Source organism: Natator depressus, chromosome 19, assembly GCF_965152275.1.
Source record: "Natator depressus isolate rNatDep1 chromosome 19, rNatDep2.hap1, whole genome shotgun sequence".
Lineage (NCBI taxonomy): Eukaryota > Metazoa > Chordata > Testudines > Cheloniidae > Natator > Natator depressus.
The window spans coordinates 11,229,601-11,249,110 of NC_134252.1; the positions used below are offsets into that span (position 1 = coordinate 11,229,601).

General features: G+C 43.7%; 1 protein-coding gene across 3 annotated transcripts in view; it reads left to right on the forward strand.

Annotated features, from left to right (window-relative positions):
- Positions 1 to 19,510, forward strand: part of PHACTR4 (phosphatase and actin regulator 4) — a 96,878-nt gene that overhangs the window by 49,024 nt on the left and 28,344 nt on the right. The window contains exon 1 of one of the 3 annotated variants that reach the window (XM_074934166.1): positions 13,191 to 13,368. The exons of the other annotated variants lie outside the window; for them this stretch is intronic. Within the exon in view, the coding sequence (XP_074790267.1) occupies positions 13,323 to 13,368 (46 nt within the window). The 5' untranslated portion in view covers positions 13,191 to 13,322. Of the gene's footprint in view, positions 1 to 13,190; positions 13,369 to 19,510 lie in introns of those variants that run through there. 3 annotated transcript variants of the gene reach the window in all.

A 19,510-nucleotide genomic window follows, 5' to 3' on the forward strand; every position in this document is an offset into this window, starting at 1 on the left:
ACACTGTACTGGGCTGAAGTACCAGTGCATTGCAGGGACCTGGTAATATTTTGATTTGGGGAGGAAAGGAAAAATATCTCTCTGAATTTAATTAAGTTGAAAATGCTGACGCTAATGAATTACACAAGCTTCATGTTGGGTGGGGGGAATCCCCCACTGAATCAATGACATGAGGGCTTTGGGAGTGAAATTCTGCAGTTAGCAGGATCAAATGATGCTGAACATGAAGTTAATCCCATTATCTCTCTAAAATATTGAGCAAACTGCTTGTGCCCTCTGTAATAGGATTGTTCCACTGAGTCTGGTGTGTGCCCTGTCTCTCCATTTGTATTTTCTTATCTCTAACATCCCCACCCCTGGCCTGGAATCAAGTTTGACTAATCCTCACAGAGGCTTATTCTCCCAATGGGTTGTATAGCATAGTTCTTCACTGATTTTTGAGTTGAGAAAATGTATCTGTTGGGAATGGACATGCTGCTGTCAGGAACATGGAAGACCCAAGGAGCTATGTTATGTTCACAACATGCAAACCAAAATTAGATAAATACTCTTTCTGGAAGATTGTAATGTAACATGACTTTATTTCTTAAAATCCAGAACCCTAACATACCAGAACCGAAAACAGACTCCCTAAGGTAGAGAGGCATAACTCACCCCACCTTGCTCTAGGCTGGCTCTTGCAGACTGGAGGACTGAAGACTCAGACCATAGGCTTCCTTACAGAGCCACCTAACCTGAAAGCAGCACCATGACATTCCTTACCCTTAAAGTGAGAGCTCGAAATTTTAACACAGCTTTACAATATTCCACAAACTCAAATTGCAGTTCTACTCTAATGAACGACTAAAAATGCCCCCTTCTTATTCAGCATCCTCCCTCTGTGTTTTCACTTATTTCTTTTGACACTGGTTACATAAATACATAACTTATAATTACTTAATGGAGTTCTAGATTCATGGCCAAGTTATGCCCTCCATTAGGACAACCCCAACTGACTTCTGGTTCTGTTCTTAGTTACAAAGATGTAACTGTAGACGGAACTTGGTCAGCAAAATATCTTACAGGCAATGAAGAAGCAGGATCCAGAATGAACCAGACCCTAGATTGTTTTTTCTCACTTCCAAAGTCATTTTTGCTCTTCTAAACTGAGCTGGTTCTCTTGTGATGCAATAAAATGGAGTCCCCCTGTGCATGGCTGTTTTTTAGTGACGTTACAGTAGAATGGCACTGTCACACTGTCTGCAGCGGCTAATGACTGTGAGGACCTCCTTCAGGGCAGACACCCCAAACTGGTGGTGTGTTCTATAATTAGATTTCACCAAGCCAGTGACAAATGTGAACTCCTGGATCACTATACCAGTCTTACCATGGAGTCACAGACTGTCCCCCCTAGACCCTCCAGACTGTCTTGCTACCCAGACAAATTAGACTTTGTGATAAAAGGTCATTTATACCAAAATCACATCACATTTATGTTGCTTCCAGTTCCAAGAGACCAGTCACTTGCCTCAGATCAATTAATACTCTAGATCTTACATCAAAGATGCTGTAGCCACTTCTATAGTAAACTAACTAAAGGTTCATTAGCTAAGAAAAGGAAATGAGTTATTGAGAGGTTAAAGTAGGTAAAATATATGTACAGGTGAGTCACCGTTTGTAATTCCAAATGATGGCAGTGATGTAGTTAGCTACCGGTTTCCCAAAAGTCTTTTCAGGGTTCCCAGATTCGATGGGGATCTCCCCTTTGCATCTGGGACACTTCCCTGTAAGAGTCCAAACAGTTCAGAGATGCAGGATCTTTTCTTGAATCCATCTTTCTAGCTTCTTCTCACAGAAAACAAGCTGACAGTGTCACGACCCACATGGGCTTTTCCTTTGATGAGAGGGAGTGAGGAATGCATGTTGAGTCTTTGATCTCTGATCATCACACGCAGTGACCATTTGCTTTGAAATTAGCTCTTTTCTGTTACAGTTCTTTATTTGCTTTCCACAAGTCGTCTTTATTGTTTGATGGGTTATTTAGTTACAGGGGTATACACAATATAAATGTTTGCTACTACATTATAATGCAGGTAAGTGAAAACAATGCAAATAACATCCTGCTAGTTTTCATGAAGGGTAAACACCAAATACACTCTTATACACTTAACAGTGACTTTGATCTATACTAATACACAGATGAATTGGCCTGGGGCTCTGGCATGAGCTGGCACCTGGTCTGCCAGCATCACAGGCACTTTACATGAGTACCCAGTAAGTGAGCAGATGTTTCGTATAGCAGCCAAAAATATCCCCAAATGCAGGAAAGTCCCTATAAAGGGCTGCTTGCTTTTAGTGCCAAGTTTTGATTTTACAATAGAGATTTTATAAACATTTCAACGAAAATGATTTTGTGTTTAAAGTATGGCTACATTACCATAGCAAACAAATTACCTTAAGAGTAAGCCTGTTACTTTGACTGTGCCAAAGTTGTATTCCTCTATCAGTGTAACGTGGATCTCCAATACAGAAATTCCTTGGGGGGTGGCAGAGCTAGGAGCATAGTGTTGCTTGGCGACGGGGGACAGGAAGGGGTCAAGATGTTCCATGCTAATATATATTGTACAAAGCAAGTCCATTGTGGACCTATCTGCACATGGGGAACCTATCTGCAGTACAGTAGAATGTATTTCATATGAAAGTGCCATACAGAGCTCCCCAGGAGATTAATCTCTACATGCAAATGCAAGTGATCTCTGTGTGAGTTGCTGTATCACACAGACATGTAACGGCAAAGTGTAAAATCTACAAAGGGTGCATTGGGCAGAGGCAAGGGTATTCAAACACTAGTGCTCTGACCAGTCCAGTGTCTTAGAATATGTTCACAGCAGCAGGACTAGCACTGCAGTTTCTGTGCTTCAAATCTTTTCTTCCATTGGCTAGCAGGATCTGTGAGCAGCCCTGAAATTGTCCTCAGCCTCATATGCAAGGTCTGTTAAGTGCACTCTCTTCAGGAGTGACTCTTGATTGTGACTGAAAGGATTGCACTATTCTCATGAATGCTTTTTGGCTAATATTTTGGTCTGATGCCATTGGCACCCAATATTGTGGTGGTTGGTACTAGATTCCACTGTGAGGGGGCAAGGAAAGGCTTATGTGGAATGAAGGGGAGGATACTGGACCTTACTGGGAAAACCTATATGGTGACATCTGGAGAATGGGCAACTTTGTAGCCAACTGTTAATTTCACAATGATATAATCAGTCAGATTTCCTTTGATCTCAGTCAGTGTTATCTCATCTCTTGACTGTTTCCTTGAATTATGTAGAATGGCCTTGACAGTGTAAACAATTGCCATTGCATTGTCTCAGAAGCTATATGAGTCAAACACAGTGCATAAGCAGTTCTGGATGTGGAAGCCAGGCCTGCATCATATTTGGCATTTATTGCATTCTTCCATCTCGAAGGTGCTTGACAAACATTGATCCTCCTCACTCTGTGAGATAGGTATGCAGTAGCTCCATTTTCTCCAGGGGGTAACCTTAGGCTAAGTGGCTTGTCAAAGGATGTAGAAGATTTGGTGTCAGATGGTGTTGGACTCAGCAGCTCCTGACTTCCACTGCTGTGTGCAGGCCACTAAACACTGCCTCTGTCAATTTAAAATACATGGGGAAGTTCTGAACCCAAGCCAGGAAATTATTGCAATAGCAGTATTCGTTATCCTTGACAGTTGTCACCATTTATCAGAATTCAGCCCACTCTGAAACCCATTGACATAGCACTGTCTACATGCGGGGTTAGGTTGGGATAGCTGCGTTGCTCAGGGGGGTGGATTTTTCAGCGATGTAGTTATACTGATATAGGACAGTAGTGTAGACCTGGCCTAAGGCTCCCACTGTTCCTGCCAGCAGTAGGAAATTGTAAGAGAAGTCTATTGTGGACAGAGGCACCCAACTTACATATGCCTTTCACTCTTTTAGGTCTGTTTGGAAATTCCAACCCAAGGGGATATAGAAAGTGGGGATATCAGAAGATGTGAGATTAAGCAGCACTTTAATCAAGTTAGTGAGGCATTTGGCGGCATGCTTATCCCTCACTGCTACTAGGCGGGAGTGACTTGGTGGCTGTGCAGCAGTGTTCTCAGTGAGGGTCCCTCATGCTCTCTTACTAATCACTCTGACGTTTGCATGTGTGGTGCTCTGGACACTCACCATCCACGTTAGTCCTTAATAGTTTTATAAACTGTATTAATTTGAGTGGCTAGATCATCTCCTCAAGCGTTATCTAGTTCCTCAGGTAAATATAGAGTGGGACCTGTATTAACTTGAACCACACGAAGTTGATAAACTGGAATGGTTCCTTTTGGAGCCGTGTCTCTATTAGTCAAATATTTATTCATGAATTGTTTCTGAAGGCATATTTGTGCAATAGACAGGGAGATCAAATCTGTAATTATGTGCTAGCTTCATGCTGATGGAGATTCCTAGTAAAACAGAAATCACTTACAGAAGGAAGCTTTTAAACATTGTGTTTGTGTGTGGATCTAAAATACTATGCAGTAGTTGCAAAATTTCAATGTTTAGAGGTGTTTTGAGTTACCTAGGTGAAAAAGTATCTTCCTCCCTGAATTTCTGACTCTTACAAGTGATGGAGTTTAGCCAAGTCTATTTGCAGTTCCTTTTAAGAGTGAAACAGTGGTGGGGAATGTTGGTTTCTCTTCCAAATGTGTGTGCCCCAAATGATCAGAAGCAGACACTGTTTGTGCCTAACTTGTCTTGCATTTTAACAAGGGGCTCCTAGTCTAGTCAATTAAAATTGAACAGATGCCATGTGGAAGTTGGTTGTACCCCAAAAGGTTAAACTAAAGCACTTTTATCCATTTCCCTAGTCAGAGCCAAGTATGTGAAGGATGGTAAGATTCCCTTGCATTGTCTGGTTCTATTTCTCCATATTTTATTAACTTACAAAGAGTGTAATTTCAGTATATCAAATTCTGGGCAACTTTAGAAATGAGGGATAGTGGAGCTTCCTTCTCTGAGGTATACATATAACAAAGGCACTTAATGTTAGAGTAAATGCTGTAATGTTTCATGGAGTGACCCTTTCTAGGGCGTGCCAACAAAAGGGGAACTTAGTTGCTGAGACTTTGTGGGAACTTTAAAAAGGAAATAAAATTTTAGCTTGTGTAGAAAGCTCTTCCCACCACTCTTCTCTCTGTTACCATAGGCAGTGTGGGGATGCATTCAACTCAAGCTGATAGTTTGCCACCTTGATGCGCCAGACTAAAGTTAGTTTGGATGGTGTCTTAAGTACTTCAGAATGATGTGCAAGAGCAGGCTTGTTAGCTGTTGGGCCACAAGCTGTATTTATGCTGACTAACTTCTAGGGTTAAAGCTACATCTTTACTATGTTTAGGAGTTTGCAAAGGATTGTAGCCATAAACATTACTAGTAATAATTAGCTTTTATAACTTCTGCATATCTAATGCCTGGCCACACTAGTCCCTTTACTATCCAAAAGGTTGCAAGGAAGGTCATGCAGCTTTGCTAAAGAAGTCCTTTTTTAGTTTTGCTATTTTTTCGGCATTTGACTCTTAAGCTCTCAGTACAGGACTCACATACTTTGTGCTCAGTAAAGTGCCTACCATAAATTGGTGATCCAACCCTATCTGGTTACCATGTTCACAATATTTTGCAGCAGTTATTCCTGTATTTTGCCAGCTGAGCGTTGGTATATGAATATATTTTGGTCTTAAAAGGAAAGAGAATGTATTTTAGATACATGCTACAACTGTTTCTCATACTATTCCCCTTCATCCAGTGGTTTGCATTAGGAGGAACTAGATGACCACCTGGTTTCATAGAATCATAGAATCTCAGGGTTGGAAGGGACCTCAGGAGGTCATCTAGTCCAACCCTCCCTGCTCAAAGCAGGACCAATCCCCAATTTTTGCCCCTGATTTTTGCCCCCTAAATGGCCCCCTCAAGAATTGAACTCACAACCCTGGGTTTAGCAGGCCCATGCTCAAACCACTGAGCTATCCCTCCCCCCATGTTTCACTCTGCATATCCTGCTTCTGACCGCTCTTGCTCTTTGAGAGAGGAGATGGTGGTTTTAAATGAGTAAAACGGGGGGGGTTTAAAGTTGTGTGTAATGGAAAACTTAAAGGTAACATGTTTCCATATTCCAGTTTGTTGTGCCCTCCAGTAATGCAACTTGAATGTGACAGGTGGGCCCCCTATACCTGATTGCTTGCGTATCAATAGAACATGCTATCACTTCACTGCTTGTTTGGTGCTTTGTTGGAATGTATCCTGCTGCTGTACTTTTGTCAGCTTTGACCAGTATTTACTTTAATACTATTTCAGAATACTCTGAGGAGCAGTTGGAATCTGCCTAGGAGAGTCCATAGCCTAGAGACAGTATAGTCATGAACACCTGAAATTATCATGACTTAGCCAAGATGTGCCTGGATCTCAAATTTTGTTTATAGGTTCCAGAATGCGAAGGAGTGCTCTACTGTCAATCAAAAATATTTAGCGTACATTTTAACTATGATGTATGGAGAAGAATGGAAGAAGACGTGAAAATCACTCCACATAAAATCTGCTCTTATTTTGAATTGCATTTCTGAGCTTTTGCCTCATTCTCTAAGTAGAATCAGGCTTATGGCCATAGAACCACCAACTTGGCACCCAGGCATCTATGCACAGAAGTGTCTTGTAAGCATTTTAGCTGGGATTGTGACAGAGGTTTGCAAGCATCCTTGGTGCTCTAGCCACCTGATCAGTATAATTCTCAGATGTATGGCCTACCTAGCACTGGTATCCAGTATGTGTTAAGTAGGGAGCAGCAGTACTGTGGCTATCCTCAACTTGTTGGATCACAACTCCTCCTCCCTTTCACTTTGAGATCAGGAAGAAGCTGGAGTTATTGAGTAATCACTGGATACAAGGCCAGCAAACTGCTTGAGGAAATAGGAGTTTCCCAACTGGAAACTTAATAGGAAGTTCACAAGGAAAGCGGGTGACTAGTAACTGGCTTACCGCACTGACCTAGTGTGCCTCCAGCACAGAAAAGTATGATCAAAGTATCCAAAATCTAAACGGGATGCCAGTTGACTTGTGAATAAGCTTTCTTATGATCTGGGTGAAGAGGAGGAGGTCACATGCTGCAGTAACTGTTGTGACCTTTTAGATTTACTACCCACCTTTCCAGCCACTTACTCACTTTACATTGGTTGGTCAGTCATAGCGAATACCTTTTCCAAATGTTTGTGCAAAGTGTAATGGGAAATCAAGTCAAATGGCTTTCATAGCACATTTGAGGAACTTTTACAGATACTCAGCACTCTGTGAATCTTTTAGTTAATTCATTTCTTTGGATTCTCCTAGCTATATACAAAATCCTGCAGACTGTCTAGCATGCAGTGAAAACTTTGTCCTTCAATTGAAGTGAACAATGATTGGGGGAGCATGCACGTGTGTGTGAGAGAGAATTAAACACAGAGAAACTTTGTTAAAATATGTTCAGTGTGTTATCAGTTCCCCCTCTCTTTCCCCTAAAAGGATGTTTATAAATCCAGTACAGTTGCCTTATCTTTTTAAAAATTAGTACATTTACCTTGGGGTAAGAGTCCTGTTTTTTACCTAATCTCCCTGTAAGGTATGCTGTCACTGTGTTGCTGACAGGCTCTGAAGGAAAACACCCAGTATCGTTCATTTGTTTTGAATGGACTACTCAAGCTTGTGTGGAGTGAGTAATGCAACCCTCCCTTCTTTAACTCTGCTATGGAGCAGAAATGTTGGAGTCACTGTTCTGTTTCACATTACAGTCAGAAACTAGAGTGTGAACGTCTGTGTCCACATAGAGTAGCTAGTGCTTGTGATCATGATGGGTTTCAGGCTGTAAAAGTAACTCTGTGACCTGTCTCAAAGTAGAGGTACATAAAAAGCAAGTTCTCAAGTCAAGGTGGTTTCCTGTATATAGCGCCAAATAGAAGGCTTTCTGTGGAGGATGTCCCTAGTACCTCTCTACAGTCCACACCTAGCCACAGTTTGCAGCCCCCTCCGCCCCCAATGTTGTATAGTTGAGTTTTGCTGGAAGTTTCATTACTCAGTTTTGTTTATAAAAGGGCTTGACGGTTGAATGTTGCTGCTCCATAGCTACTTTTGCTGTTCTGTCACTGATACTTTATTGGACTAAATTCAGCCCTGCAGCTCCCACTCAGTCACCAGGAGTAATTATAACTTAGGCCATGTCTAAATTGCAAACTTTTGCTGATGGAAGTGACATCAGCGTGAAGCCGTCGCAGTTCGCACGCGTATGAGCGACAGGCTTACTTGGCTCCTTGTGTTGATGGTGCGTATACTCACCAGGAGTGCTTGTGTCGATGCACAGTGTAGTTATCCCGGTGTGCAACCCGCCACTGTCCAGCACACTATCTTTTGGGGAGTTTTGGCAATACATGGTGGGGCAGAAATGAGTCTCTCGAGCCGACTGGGAGCAAGGGGTCAGCTTCCCAGCATGCCACGGTCTCCATCCCATAATGTCATCTATATCCCATAATTTTTGTTTTTTAAAATCCCACTAACCCATTCAGCCCTCCTAGCTGTCCTCCATCTCTTACAGAAGCATGGAGCCTGCACAGGTCTCTGCTATTGTCGTAAGTGTTGCAAGCACAGGATGCACAAAGGTAGATTTTGTGGAGGGCAGATTGCTGTGGGACATAGTGAGAACAAAATAAAGACTGTTTTGTGGTGTTCGTGGAGCAGCTGCAAATGGTGGAGTGCCGCATCTGGGCCTGAGAGATTAGCATTGACTAGTGGGATTAGCATTGACTAGTGGGATTGCATCATAATGCAGGCTTGGGATACTGAGCAGTGGCTGATGCACAAGCCCACGTTCCTGGATCTCTGTGTTGAGCTTGCTCCATCCCTCCAGCGCGGGAAAGCTGGAATGCGAGCTGTGCTGACGGTAGAGAAGCGAGGGGTGATCACACTGTGGAAACGTGCAATGCCGGATTGCTACCAGTCAGTGGGAAATCATTTTGGAGTTGGAAAATTCACTGTGGGAAATTAATGGAACAGAACTTAACAAGGGAAAAGAACATTCATGTCCGTTTCAGACACACATGCAGCAACCGTGGCTTTCACAGGTCAGGGTATGTGAAGCTGTGATTGTCCTTAATGTCCCTCAGTGTGGAGTGGTCGGGGTAGGGACGTGGTCCTATGCCTCATGGGATGTTAAGGCAGGGGTGTGGGGAGGTGCTGTAATGGCGTTCTCCATGGCTTGCAAAGGGAGGTGAGCCTGTGACTGTTGAACCAGTAGGTCCATAAGGGTCTGCAGCATCTGTGTTTGCTGCTGGAGAAACCCCATTATGTCCTGCACCTTTCTTCTGTCTGCTGTGTCCTTCTTCGTGCAGTCTGCAATATCACCCTCTAGGCCCTCTGTTCATGGTCTGATGCAGCACTGGCTTGCATGATCTCGCTGAACATTTCCTCCTGTGTCCTCTTCTTTCTCCTCCTTTTCTGGTTCAGGCAATTCCACGAGTGTGGAGGGAGAACCTCTCAAAGTGCCATGGCAGCAGCTACAGATAAAATACAGAGGTACCATTGTCAATATAGTCACAACAGAAAGCAAAAGCTAAGATTCAGAACTCCCTTCCCTTGCTCCCCTAAAGATTGATACAAGATCTGCTTATTGACACTTCTGCTTTGGAGTGCTTGTGTGCGGCTCTACTCACAGCTCCAGCCATGGTGTGTATGGCTCACCATGGGCAAGGGAAATGAGAGAATTGCTCGATTGCATGAAACTGAGCATAGGGCAATGGCAGTACAGTACATCACTGTAGTGGAAAATACATGTACACACTTACCCAAGGTTCCTTCCCCTGCCTCAGGCTTGCTTGTGCTTGACTTCCAGGACTGACCATTCTGTGGTAGAGTCTCAAACGGGTCCTGGCTTGTGGCATATCTGGACACCTCTTCCCCCACCCTCCCCGGTCACATGTCCCCCTTCTTCCCCCTCTTGTCCTCACTGTTCATGCTGGGGGCCTGTGACTTGGGCTCCTCAGAAGTATCCACGGTGGTGTGCAGGGTGGTGGTGGGGTTTCCACCAAGTATGGCTCAGCACTGGACTGACTCTTGGCTTCCCTGGCCTTCTGATACACCTGCCACACTTCCCTTGCTTTCACGCAGCACTGTTGCTGATCCGGGTTGTCCGCCTTCTCTTGCATCCCCCATGTAATCTGCTCATAGAGGTCTACGTTTCTACGGCTGGTACAGAGCTGCATGTGCATGGCCTCTTCTCTCCACAGGCCCAGGAGATCTCATATGTCTTGTCTATTCCAAGCCTGAGCACATCCGGAGCGTGTAGCTGGCTTGGTCAGCTGGGCAGCTGCACACAACAATAGAGAGAGCATCTAGATGTGCTCGCCGAGCTGGGCAATCAGGGGAAAAAGGATTTCAAAAATTCATGGATCTTTAAAGGGGCTTCCAGTCTCCGTGACCCCAGGCAGTGGAGTTCACAGTTGTGACCAGAGTGGTCAGTGTCAGGCATTGTGGACAGCTGCTGGAGGACTGTTAGGGTCAACATAAGTAAAGTGGCATCAACACTCACACTGCATGAACCTCAATACATCAACCATGGGTCAGTGCCACTTGGGGAGGTGGTGTAATGGGGCACTTACATAGGTGGGAGACACACTTAAGTGTAGGCACATGCACAATTAGGTCAATGCAAGGTGGCCTACATTGGTCTAACTTTGTGTTGTAGATCAAGCCTGAAGCTATGCCCTGAATATGGCCTGTCCTTTGTGTTCGGTGTACAGGCTTTTCTTATTTTACTTCAAATGGGAAGGGAGCAGTGGTTCTTTAACCCTAGCCCGCAGCTTGCTAATGTAAGACTAGATCAGTGTTGGAAAAACTGCAACAGGAATCAATCGCTGCGGGGATATTCCTCCCAGACCTTTCTCCAAGCCAGACAACTTTCATCTGCTGATTCAGAGAGAATATGCAGCCCTGTTACCTCTGGACTTTGTCTCCTTCACATAGCTGTGTATTTAAAAGGCTTTCTGCCTGTTTCAAAGTAAACAGCTCTTTCGTGAAGTGGAGCATTTTTGTAATTCAGAGGACTTTAATTGCTCATGATATGGATGTAAAGACACAGTACTTCTGATCCTGTCTGACTCAGCAGCGAGAATAATCATGATACATTTAATTGGAGTATGAAGGTGCATTGTGGGGGGTGAAGATAAGAACAGTGCTTTCAAGATTATGACGCAGTTCTGTGTGGGGGGACATTAGACGTTAGTCTGCAAATCCATTACTCCATTTGATCTTGTTGCTGCCTTGAAACTGTCCATGGAAACAAGATCCATTTGTTCAGAAGGGACAGTTTAATGCAAAGCACGTTACATCTACAGGTAGAGCAGAGGGTGAGCACTTTGCTTTGTGCATGTTTTACAGCTGTGCTTAAAGGCGGAGGAGTGAATCTGCAGGTCATATGATTTCACAGGTAACTTGTCAGAATAGGCACCAGAGATGCTACCACCTTTTCCCGCATGCATTAATATAACTAACTTGGTGAGTTTTTATTATAAAGCATGTCCCAAGATATATATATGCCAGCCAGTCATTGTACAGTACACTGGCTCAATATACCCTCAAGGGTAGCAGAGCAAACACCTGCTGCTCTTATCTAATGCACTAATTTGATCTGTAATATCCATTACATACCTAGCTACTGGTTTGACGGACTGAGACCTCATTTGGAAAATGGCTACGTCCTTTGGCCACCCGAATTGGCTGCCCGTGACCAGTTACTGTATTGGGAATTGTGATAATTTTGTCAAGCAGAGCACTATGGAGGGTGACTTCTGTTCCATGAAATAGGAGAGCTGTGATGCCGTGGGCTGTCCACAGTGGACTTTAGTGGTGGTTAGAGCAAGACTAGAGAGCTGGGTTTGGAGCAGATTGCTACATTGCAAGACGATGCTGCAGCAGATTTTATGTTAGAGACACTGTCTGATTAAGTGTTTAAAACGCTCCCTTACCTATATTACAGATGTCATTTTGGATTATTAAAACAGAATTTTTTATAGCATTCTCTACTGCTTGGTTTCAGGATTTTGCTCCCTTTGACCGCAGAGCATTGCAGGTCATTTTAATTTTTTGCTTTCCACTCACTATTGTGATGCTGCAATGTGGGAATTTTTGTGGGTTTTACAAAAATTGTTTCCATTTCTATTAATCATAGCTTTTTCTGCAAAGAAAATCTAAATGTGGAGATTCTTCTAACTCTCCTATTATGGGTGATAGCCTATTCCTTTCAAGGGGCCCTGTCACATCAGGCAAGCCCCACATTTAGGTTTTGGTTTAAAAAACAAAACAAAAAACCCAATTATATTTATTACAATATATATGTATTTAAGCTCCAAATGAAAGATTGTTTTCTTGCAATGCAAATATCCCCTTGCAGTGTTTGCAACATCATCACAGCATCATTCTAGTGCATGAGAACCAGAATAGAGAGTCATTTTGTTTTTCCGCCCAAACAGAAGTTACAAAAAGTAACCGAACAGCATAAGTAATGAAAAGAAAATTCATTAGTTCTGGATGTTTGTTACACAAATGTATAGGTTTAAAAAAAAAAAAAAAAAAATGGTCTTAACCTTCTGATGCTCCTTTAATTTTATCACATCCCAGGCTTTTGTACAAATATCAGTTCTGTCTGTATTGTTTTAGCAAAAGGGACTTGATGGAGCCAAACAGCTTATTTTGGTTCATTTTTTTTAGGCCCAGGTATACTGTAGTATCTAGTTGATTTTGATTGGGAAGTGAAATGGCTGAAAATACAGTTTGCAAACTGTTCTTGGGTAAAATCTCCCTCTCTCCTCCTTCCTGTTTCTCAGCCTCTTGGTGCGTTCCTGCTAAACTTGATGTAAGGAGCAAAGGGTGTTGATTGTTTGGACTACGCAGCTAAGCGGCTAGTGTGTGGTTGGTAGTCTCCTCCCCTGCCTGAGCTTCAGCCCTGACTAGTGTGCACTCTGGAATGACAGGCATTCCTGCTTGAAGGGAGCTGGCATGGACGCTTATTTATGAGAATCACAAGTGCCGGGGCCTGGGATACAGGAAGAACAGGAGCTGCGGTGGCTTGGCTGACACCCGGGCCATTTCCTGAGTTCTGGCAGTCTCCCGGTCGCAAGGCTCTGGATTTTCCCCCACCCTCCAGTGTGGATTTCTCCCTTTCAAAAAAGGCTAACGGACTCTCCCAGGTAGTGGTGTGTGGTCCCCCCGACCCCTGTGCCGCCTTCAGAGAGCTACTTTGAAAAGAATCTAAGCATGGGGCAGACACTGTTCTCGAGACCAGTACATCCAGCTGCATTCGGTGAGTAATGGAGGGCAGGAGAAGTCTAACAATCTCTGGCTGGGGCCGAGGCAGGGATTGCAGGTGAAGCTGGGAAGTACATAGAAATGGAATGCTAGGATTGTGTAACCTGCATAGATCACATTAGACTTGGGGAAATGTCTGACTCTGAGAAGAGTAACTAGAGGGGAATTACTTTGTCTCTCTCCTTTCTCTCTTTGCTGTGTTTAAACTTATTTACTATGCAACATGTTATCCTTGCTGATACCTGTAGTCAGGTTCTGCGCTGCATTAGTTAAGGAACTTTCTCTGATCTTTCTTGCTGCTGCCTGTCAGGTGCAGGGACGCTGGTTTACAGAGCCCAGTAAAATTCCCCACATTTGATTGCAATTAAACATTTAATACAGCCGCAGTATGGAACTGATACACAAGTTGACAGTTTTGCATGGCATCACTGAGCTTTTGGGGGCACCTTTAATATTTTGAAAAATGGGCTTGGCAGTCTTCTTTCTACTTGATTCTATCTCTGCCATTTCTTCCCTGCTTTCTACAGAGGGACGTCTGTGGTCTTGAATTCTGGGGTACTGATGCTCCGACTACATGGAGTGGAAGAGTCCTGATGTACTATGGATATCTAGCAATTAATCACAAGTGCCAGCCCAGTACTTTAGATTTTGAAAGCAGAATTTGATTACTTTGCTGTAGACTAATGAATTTAGCAAGGCATTGGGAGTCTGTTTTGGGTTCGATCCTGGCTCTGGGAGAGTGCTGTGTGACCTAGAACAAGTCATTTCAGCTCTCTGTGCCTTTATTTTCCTGAGTGTGAGATAGGGCGAATGCATTTTCCACATTTCACAAAAAGCACTTTGATATTTGGAGGTGGAAAGCATTTATATAAGTGTAAATTATTCATTCCCTTTCCATTAAATCAGTTTCTCAGCCTTATAACTTTGAACTTTTCTGGTGCTTTTTAGGGGAATAATTAGCTTTAGGTTAAGATAGTGATTTTTTCCCTCTTACTGGACTAGTTCAAGAGCTACTAAAAATAAGTGGTGTGGGGGGGCAGTAAAACTTCAGTCTTCTCTGCTGTCAGTGGAGATTAATAGTGCCTTCCCCTTGGATTTATGAGGTGTTGGAAGGCAGATCTATTTGGTCTTGCCTGGGCTGCCCCCTCAACCGGGTGCCAGAGATTTCTGTACTTTTTAGTGAGAAGGGAGGATGACACTGTCATCCCCTGCCCTCAGAATTTGTCTTATCCACCTGATTATGTGCCATCTATAGATTCCTCTTATTGCACAACTTGAGTAAAGGTACCAACCCATTGAATAGATCCTGAGATTTTAAGGGACAGCTTTCGCGGGCTCTCTTGTATTGACACAGACAAGATGTTCTTTCAAATAAAAATCCTGTTAAGATGATATTGGACAGAGATATACAAAAGCCAGGGAAGTTAAAGGCTCACACTGTCCTTACTTTGCCCCGTTATGGTGGAAGAGGTTGGGGAAGTGCAGTATGTGTTGAGACCGGAGTCTATTGTTGCTTTTAAGGTCAAGACATCTCCCTCCATCTCAGATATATCTATAGCTATAAATATAGAGAAACACACACACACACACACACACACACACACACACACACACACACACACACACACACACACACACACACACACACACACACACACACACACACACACACACACACCCCTCTCCCCTTCTCGCTCTTGCGCTCTCTCGTCCCCCCCCCCCTCAAATTTTTATATAGTTTTAATTTAATAGGAAGGTAGAAACACCAAACAGATGGCTTCTAATTTTTTTTTGAGTCATATCTGCTTACTTTTCTGAAAGATTTAGTTTTGCTACTTTCAGAGACACCGCATCTAGGGCAGAGGGAGATAGATTTTGCTCTGGCTTGTACATCAGTGGCTGATATTAACAGTTAAGAGTTAACAGAACTGTTAACTCAAGACCTAGCTGCAAAATCACTAAGTGATGGCGCTATGCTAGACAGGACTCCTAGATTCCAGGGTGACTTTGCAAGGCTGGCATATTTTTACTTATAAACTAAGTGGTCTTCGGTCTGTTCTACACGATGAACTTTTGCTGGAATAGCTGTGTTGGTCTGGGGCATGAAGAAGTGTAATCCTGACCCTGACTGACACCACTGTACCAGCAAAAGCCCCTAGAGGAGATGGAGTTATACCAGCAGTTTTGCCGGCATAGCTTATTTTTCTTGGGGAGTGAGGGGGTGGGAGTAGATACCAGAGAAGCAGTTTTTCCTGTGTAAAAGGCATTCACACTAGGAGTGCTCTGCCAGTGTAGTAAGCCACTATAGACTTCCAAGTGTATACCTGGCCTCACTCTGGAGTCATTGAGGGATGATAAATAGGGGACCTGTCTTCTAAGGTTTTTTTGGGTTTTTTTTTTTTTCCCCCCCTGTAAAAGGCGGGGATGTTTTGTGGCCTGACTTTCTGGAGTGTGGATATAGGGAATGGGCTAAAATGCTATCAGAATGTATTTTTTCCTTTGTCATTTTTTTTCCTGCATAATGGAAATGTTTATAACCGGTCCTAAAGTGTGCAACTTCAGACCAATCTGGTGGCTGTGCTTTATGGTCACATGGGAGTTCATCTCTGGAAGGTTATCCCATCAGTCTGACTTGCTCAGGTGTGTTGGGGGTGAAGTTAACCAAGAGGGTGGTGCAACTGACTGACTTTCCTTGTATGATCTGAAAAAGAGCTCAAAAGCTGCTCTCTCACTAACAGAAGTTGGTCCAATGTTCCAGATGTTACCTCCATCACCTTGACTTTCCTTGCAGATTTCAAAGGGGCAGAAGACCTCTTGATAGACTCAAAAAGCTTCCCACTCCTGGAACAAATGTACTTAATATTCTGTCAATATGTGGGGCTATTCAATTTTCCAGTAGAACTATGCGTATCTTTGATGGTTGTAATGAAATTACTGCATAAGTGCTGTAGCCAGTTTTCAAACACTTTTATTAAGATGACAGACAAAGGTCTTAGCTTACAGCATGAATACATATGTCCCTCAAATTTAAGGCTTTTTTTTTAAAGTCTTTCTAGTCCCATATAAACAAATTAGAGCCTATGAGGTTAAGGGCTCTGACCATAGTGCTGGAGCCACATCCGGGATAATTAAGGGCAAGGTGCATTGGTTTCTTTAAAGGAATGTGACATGAACAAGATCAAAATGCCATAAAATTAGGCCTTCTTTACATATAAACTTGCACTGGTTTAGTTAAAGCAGTGCAAATCTTCATATAGACACTTATTTTGATTTTTAGATTAATATGTTCTTCTTAATATAAACTGAAATATACCTGGTTTAACCTGAAATAAGTATCCATACATGGGCAACACATATAAGAGGCTTGGGGAGGCTAAGACTCCCCAAAATAAAGAAGACTGGCCGTGCAGGGAGCAAATGCTGGATGCAGGTCGCCTCTCTTTGGAGGTGTGCCGGCCTGACGCCTTTGTACCCTGGGAGCAGGAGTGCCGGAAGCTCCCTAGAAGTGTGGGGGGAGGGGCACCAGCACCTGGACTGAGCCCCTAGCCCTCCCGTCTCTTCCGAGGCCCTGCCCGCACGCCACCCTCCTCCTGTGGTCCAGCCCCTGTTCTGCAGCGAGGCCCTGCCCCTGCTCTGCCTCTTCCTCCCGAGGCCCACCCCTCTGCTTCTTCTCTCCGCCCCTTCCCCTGTTGCTCGCCCTTAAGGCAGGAATAAAGGTGGGAGGGCATAGCCCTCCCACTTTTAAAAGTGATGGGGCCAAGGCCCCCTGGCCTCCCCTGTTCCGGCACCCCTGGCCATGGCCACATCATTTTTTTTCCTGCCATAAGGGCAAGCGATGGGTGGAGAGGAGTGAGCAGCAGGGCCTTGGGAAGAGGCGGAGCAGAAGGAGGCGGAGTGAGGGCAGGGCCTCGGAAGAGCCTGAGAGGGGGCAGGGCCTTGGGGTGGGGCAGGGGAGGGGACACCATCTGGTCACTGGTGGCCCCACAATTCTAGGGAGTTTCCGGCACTTCTGGGAGTGGCCTCCCCAGACAAAAAACTCATTTGCCACCTACGTATCCACACAGCCTTTTGAGTAGGTTTAAAATACCACCTTAAATTGAATTTCTGCATCTCTGCATGTAGACAAGCTCTGAGGCTCACAAATAAAGGACTAATCTATAGAATTGACTGGGGGAGTTTTCTAAGAGCAGAAACTTATCTGGTGATTGGTAGATTGCTTGCAATAACTCCCATAAATAAAAAGAAATTGAACCACTTTTATGTGAATGGTAATCCTTTAGGATGAAGTGGTACAGGCCAACAACACATTCATGAAAGGCTAATGCAACGCCAGCTCACAACAAACCATCAGTGTTGCGAAATAAAATCTTGGGTTTGAGGTGGGAGAAGAACTGTTATTTCTTAACAAAAGCAAGATTCTAACACATTCCATCTACCCCAGTGGTTCTTATGACTCCCATCGCTGGTGCATCATCCACGCTGTCACTCTGTGATCATCTTGAGTGTGTGTGCTCACCAAGTTCCCCTCTAACGCTAGTGTCGTAAGAAAATACGCATAGCGTGAACATTTCAGCAGGAGGAAAGATGAGCTGGTAGAGCCTCCCTCGGTCAGGAGGTGTCTGAGACACCTACATTGTTCCTCTTTCACGCACTACTCTGCAGAATGGGTGGGGGAAGGAACATGTCGTCTATATTTAATCTAAAACAGGGGTTCTCAAACGGGGGGTCGGGGGTCACAAGGTTATTACATGGGGGGGTCACTAGCTGTCAGCCTCCACCCCAAATCCCGCTTTGTCTCCAGCATTTATAAGTGTTAAATATATTAAAAGGTGGTTTTAATTGATAAGGGGGGGGGGGGTGTCGTATTCAGAGGCTTGCTGTGTGAAAGGGGTCACCAGTACAAAAGTTTGAGAACCACTGATCTAAAATATAGTAGGAGAAAACAGTATACAATCTGTTTAGACTCTGAATTTCTGTGAAGAGTTTCTATTTTTCTTCAGGAGCACAGGAGTAGAATCTGGAAATACCTGTAACCTCCCTCAGCTTCATCAAACCTCCTGAACATGTAATAGTATAGTGTGACTCCTACACATCTGGGATGAAATTCTTTGAGAAGATTTCCTTATGTTCTTCAACCTTGTACACTGGCAATGAGCTCTAAGGTCGATGTGGGCATAGACTCAATCTGTACTGATGAACCAAGTTAAAAACATGATTTAAACTTATTTGTAGTAGCTATACTGGATTTGGACTGCGTGGGGACTAAATTAAACCGGCTTTAAAAAAAAAATCACTGAAAACCATGCCAGCCTAAGGTCTCTACCTAGCTTAGAGCTCTTTTCTAACTCAGCTTGGCTGTGATTTTTTTGGTGTCTCTTCATCCTGTATATCAGAGGCCCCGGTGTTCTAAAAGATTATCCGGGTACCCATTGCCATTTTAAAGAGGGGTGGGAGGGATCTATGAATGTCAGCTAACAAAATAAAGGATTCTATTATTGAGGTTTTTACCTGAAGACTCTCCTATTCCTTTTTGAAAGTTGGGTACATAGTGCAATACAAAAGTGTGTTGCAATGGACGTGACCAGATTACACCATTTGAGGGATGATGCCTATTTTTAATGAAACCCAGAGATCCTTGCTCTGTTGCAGGATTTCATCCATCAGGATATCTGACTTGCCATGGTAACTTGAGGCAAAAACGTTTCCCAGAAATTCCATCACCAAGCCCTGCAAACTTCTTGGGAATCAATGACACGTCTACAGGAAAATATTAAGCCACTAGTTGACTGTGCTGGAGGCAATCAGCTTGGAGTGTGTCAGGAAATCTAGGCCTTGGAGAATGTATAAGAAGCTGGCTCCTGTCGATGACGTGGTTTCTGTTGGATGAAAAGTACTGTAGGCAGCTTAGGGGCATTTTCGTCTTTAATGCAGGAGGAGAAAACAAGGTTTGATCAATTTTAACATGTCAAGAATAAAAGAGAACTGTAGGACTTTAGTGCAAACAGAAGTGTGATCTCTTCTGTGCATCACAAGTGCCCTCGACAAAATTGCTTTTAACTTTGGAGAATCTCATTCATGTGCCTTTACTTTTCTTTAAATGTGCTTCAGATTGGAATGTCCTAAATTTCAGCAGGAAA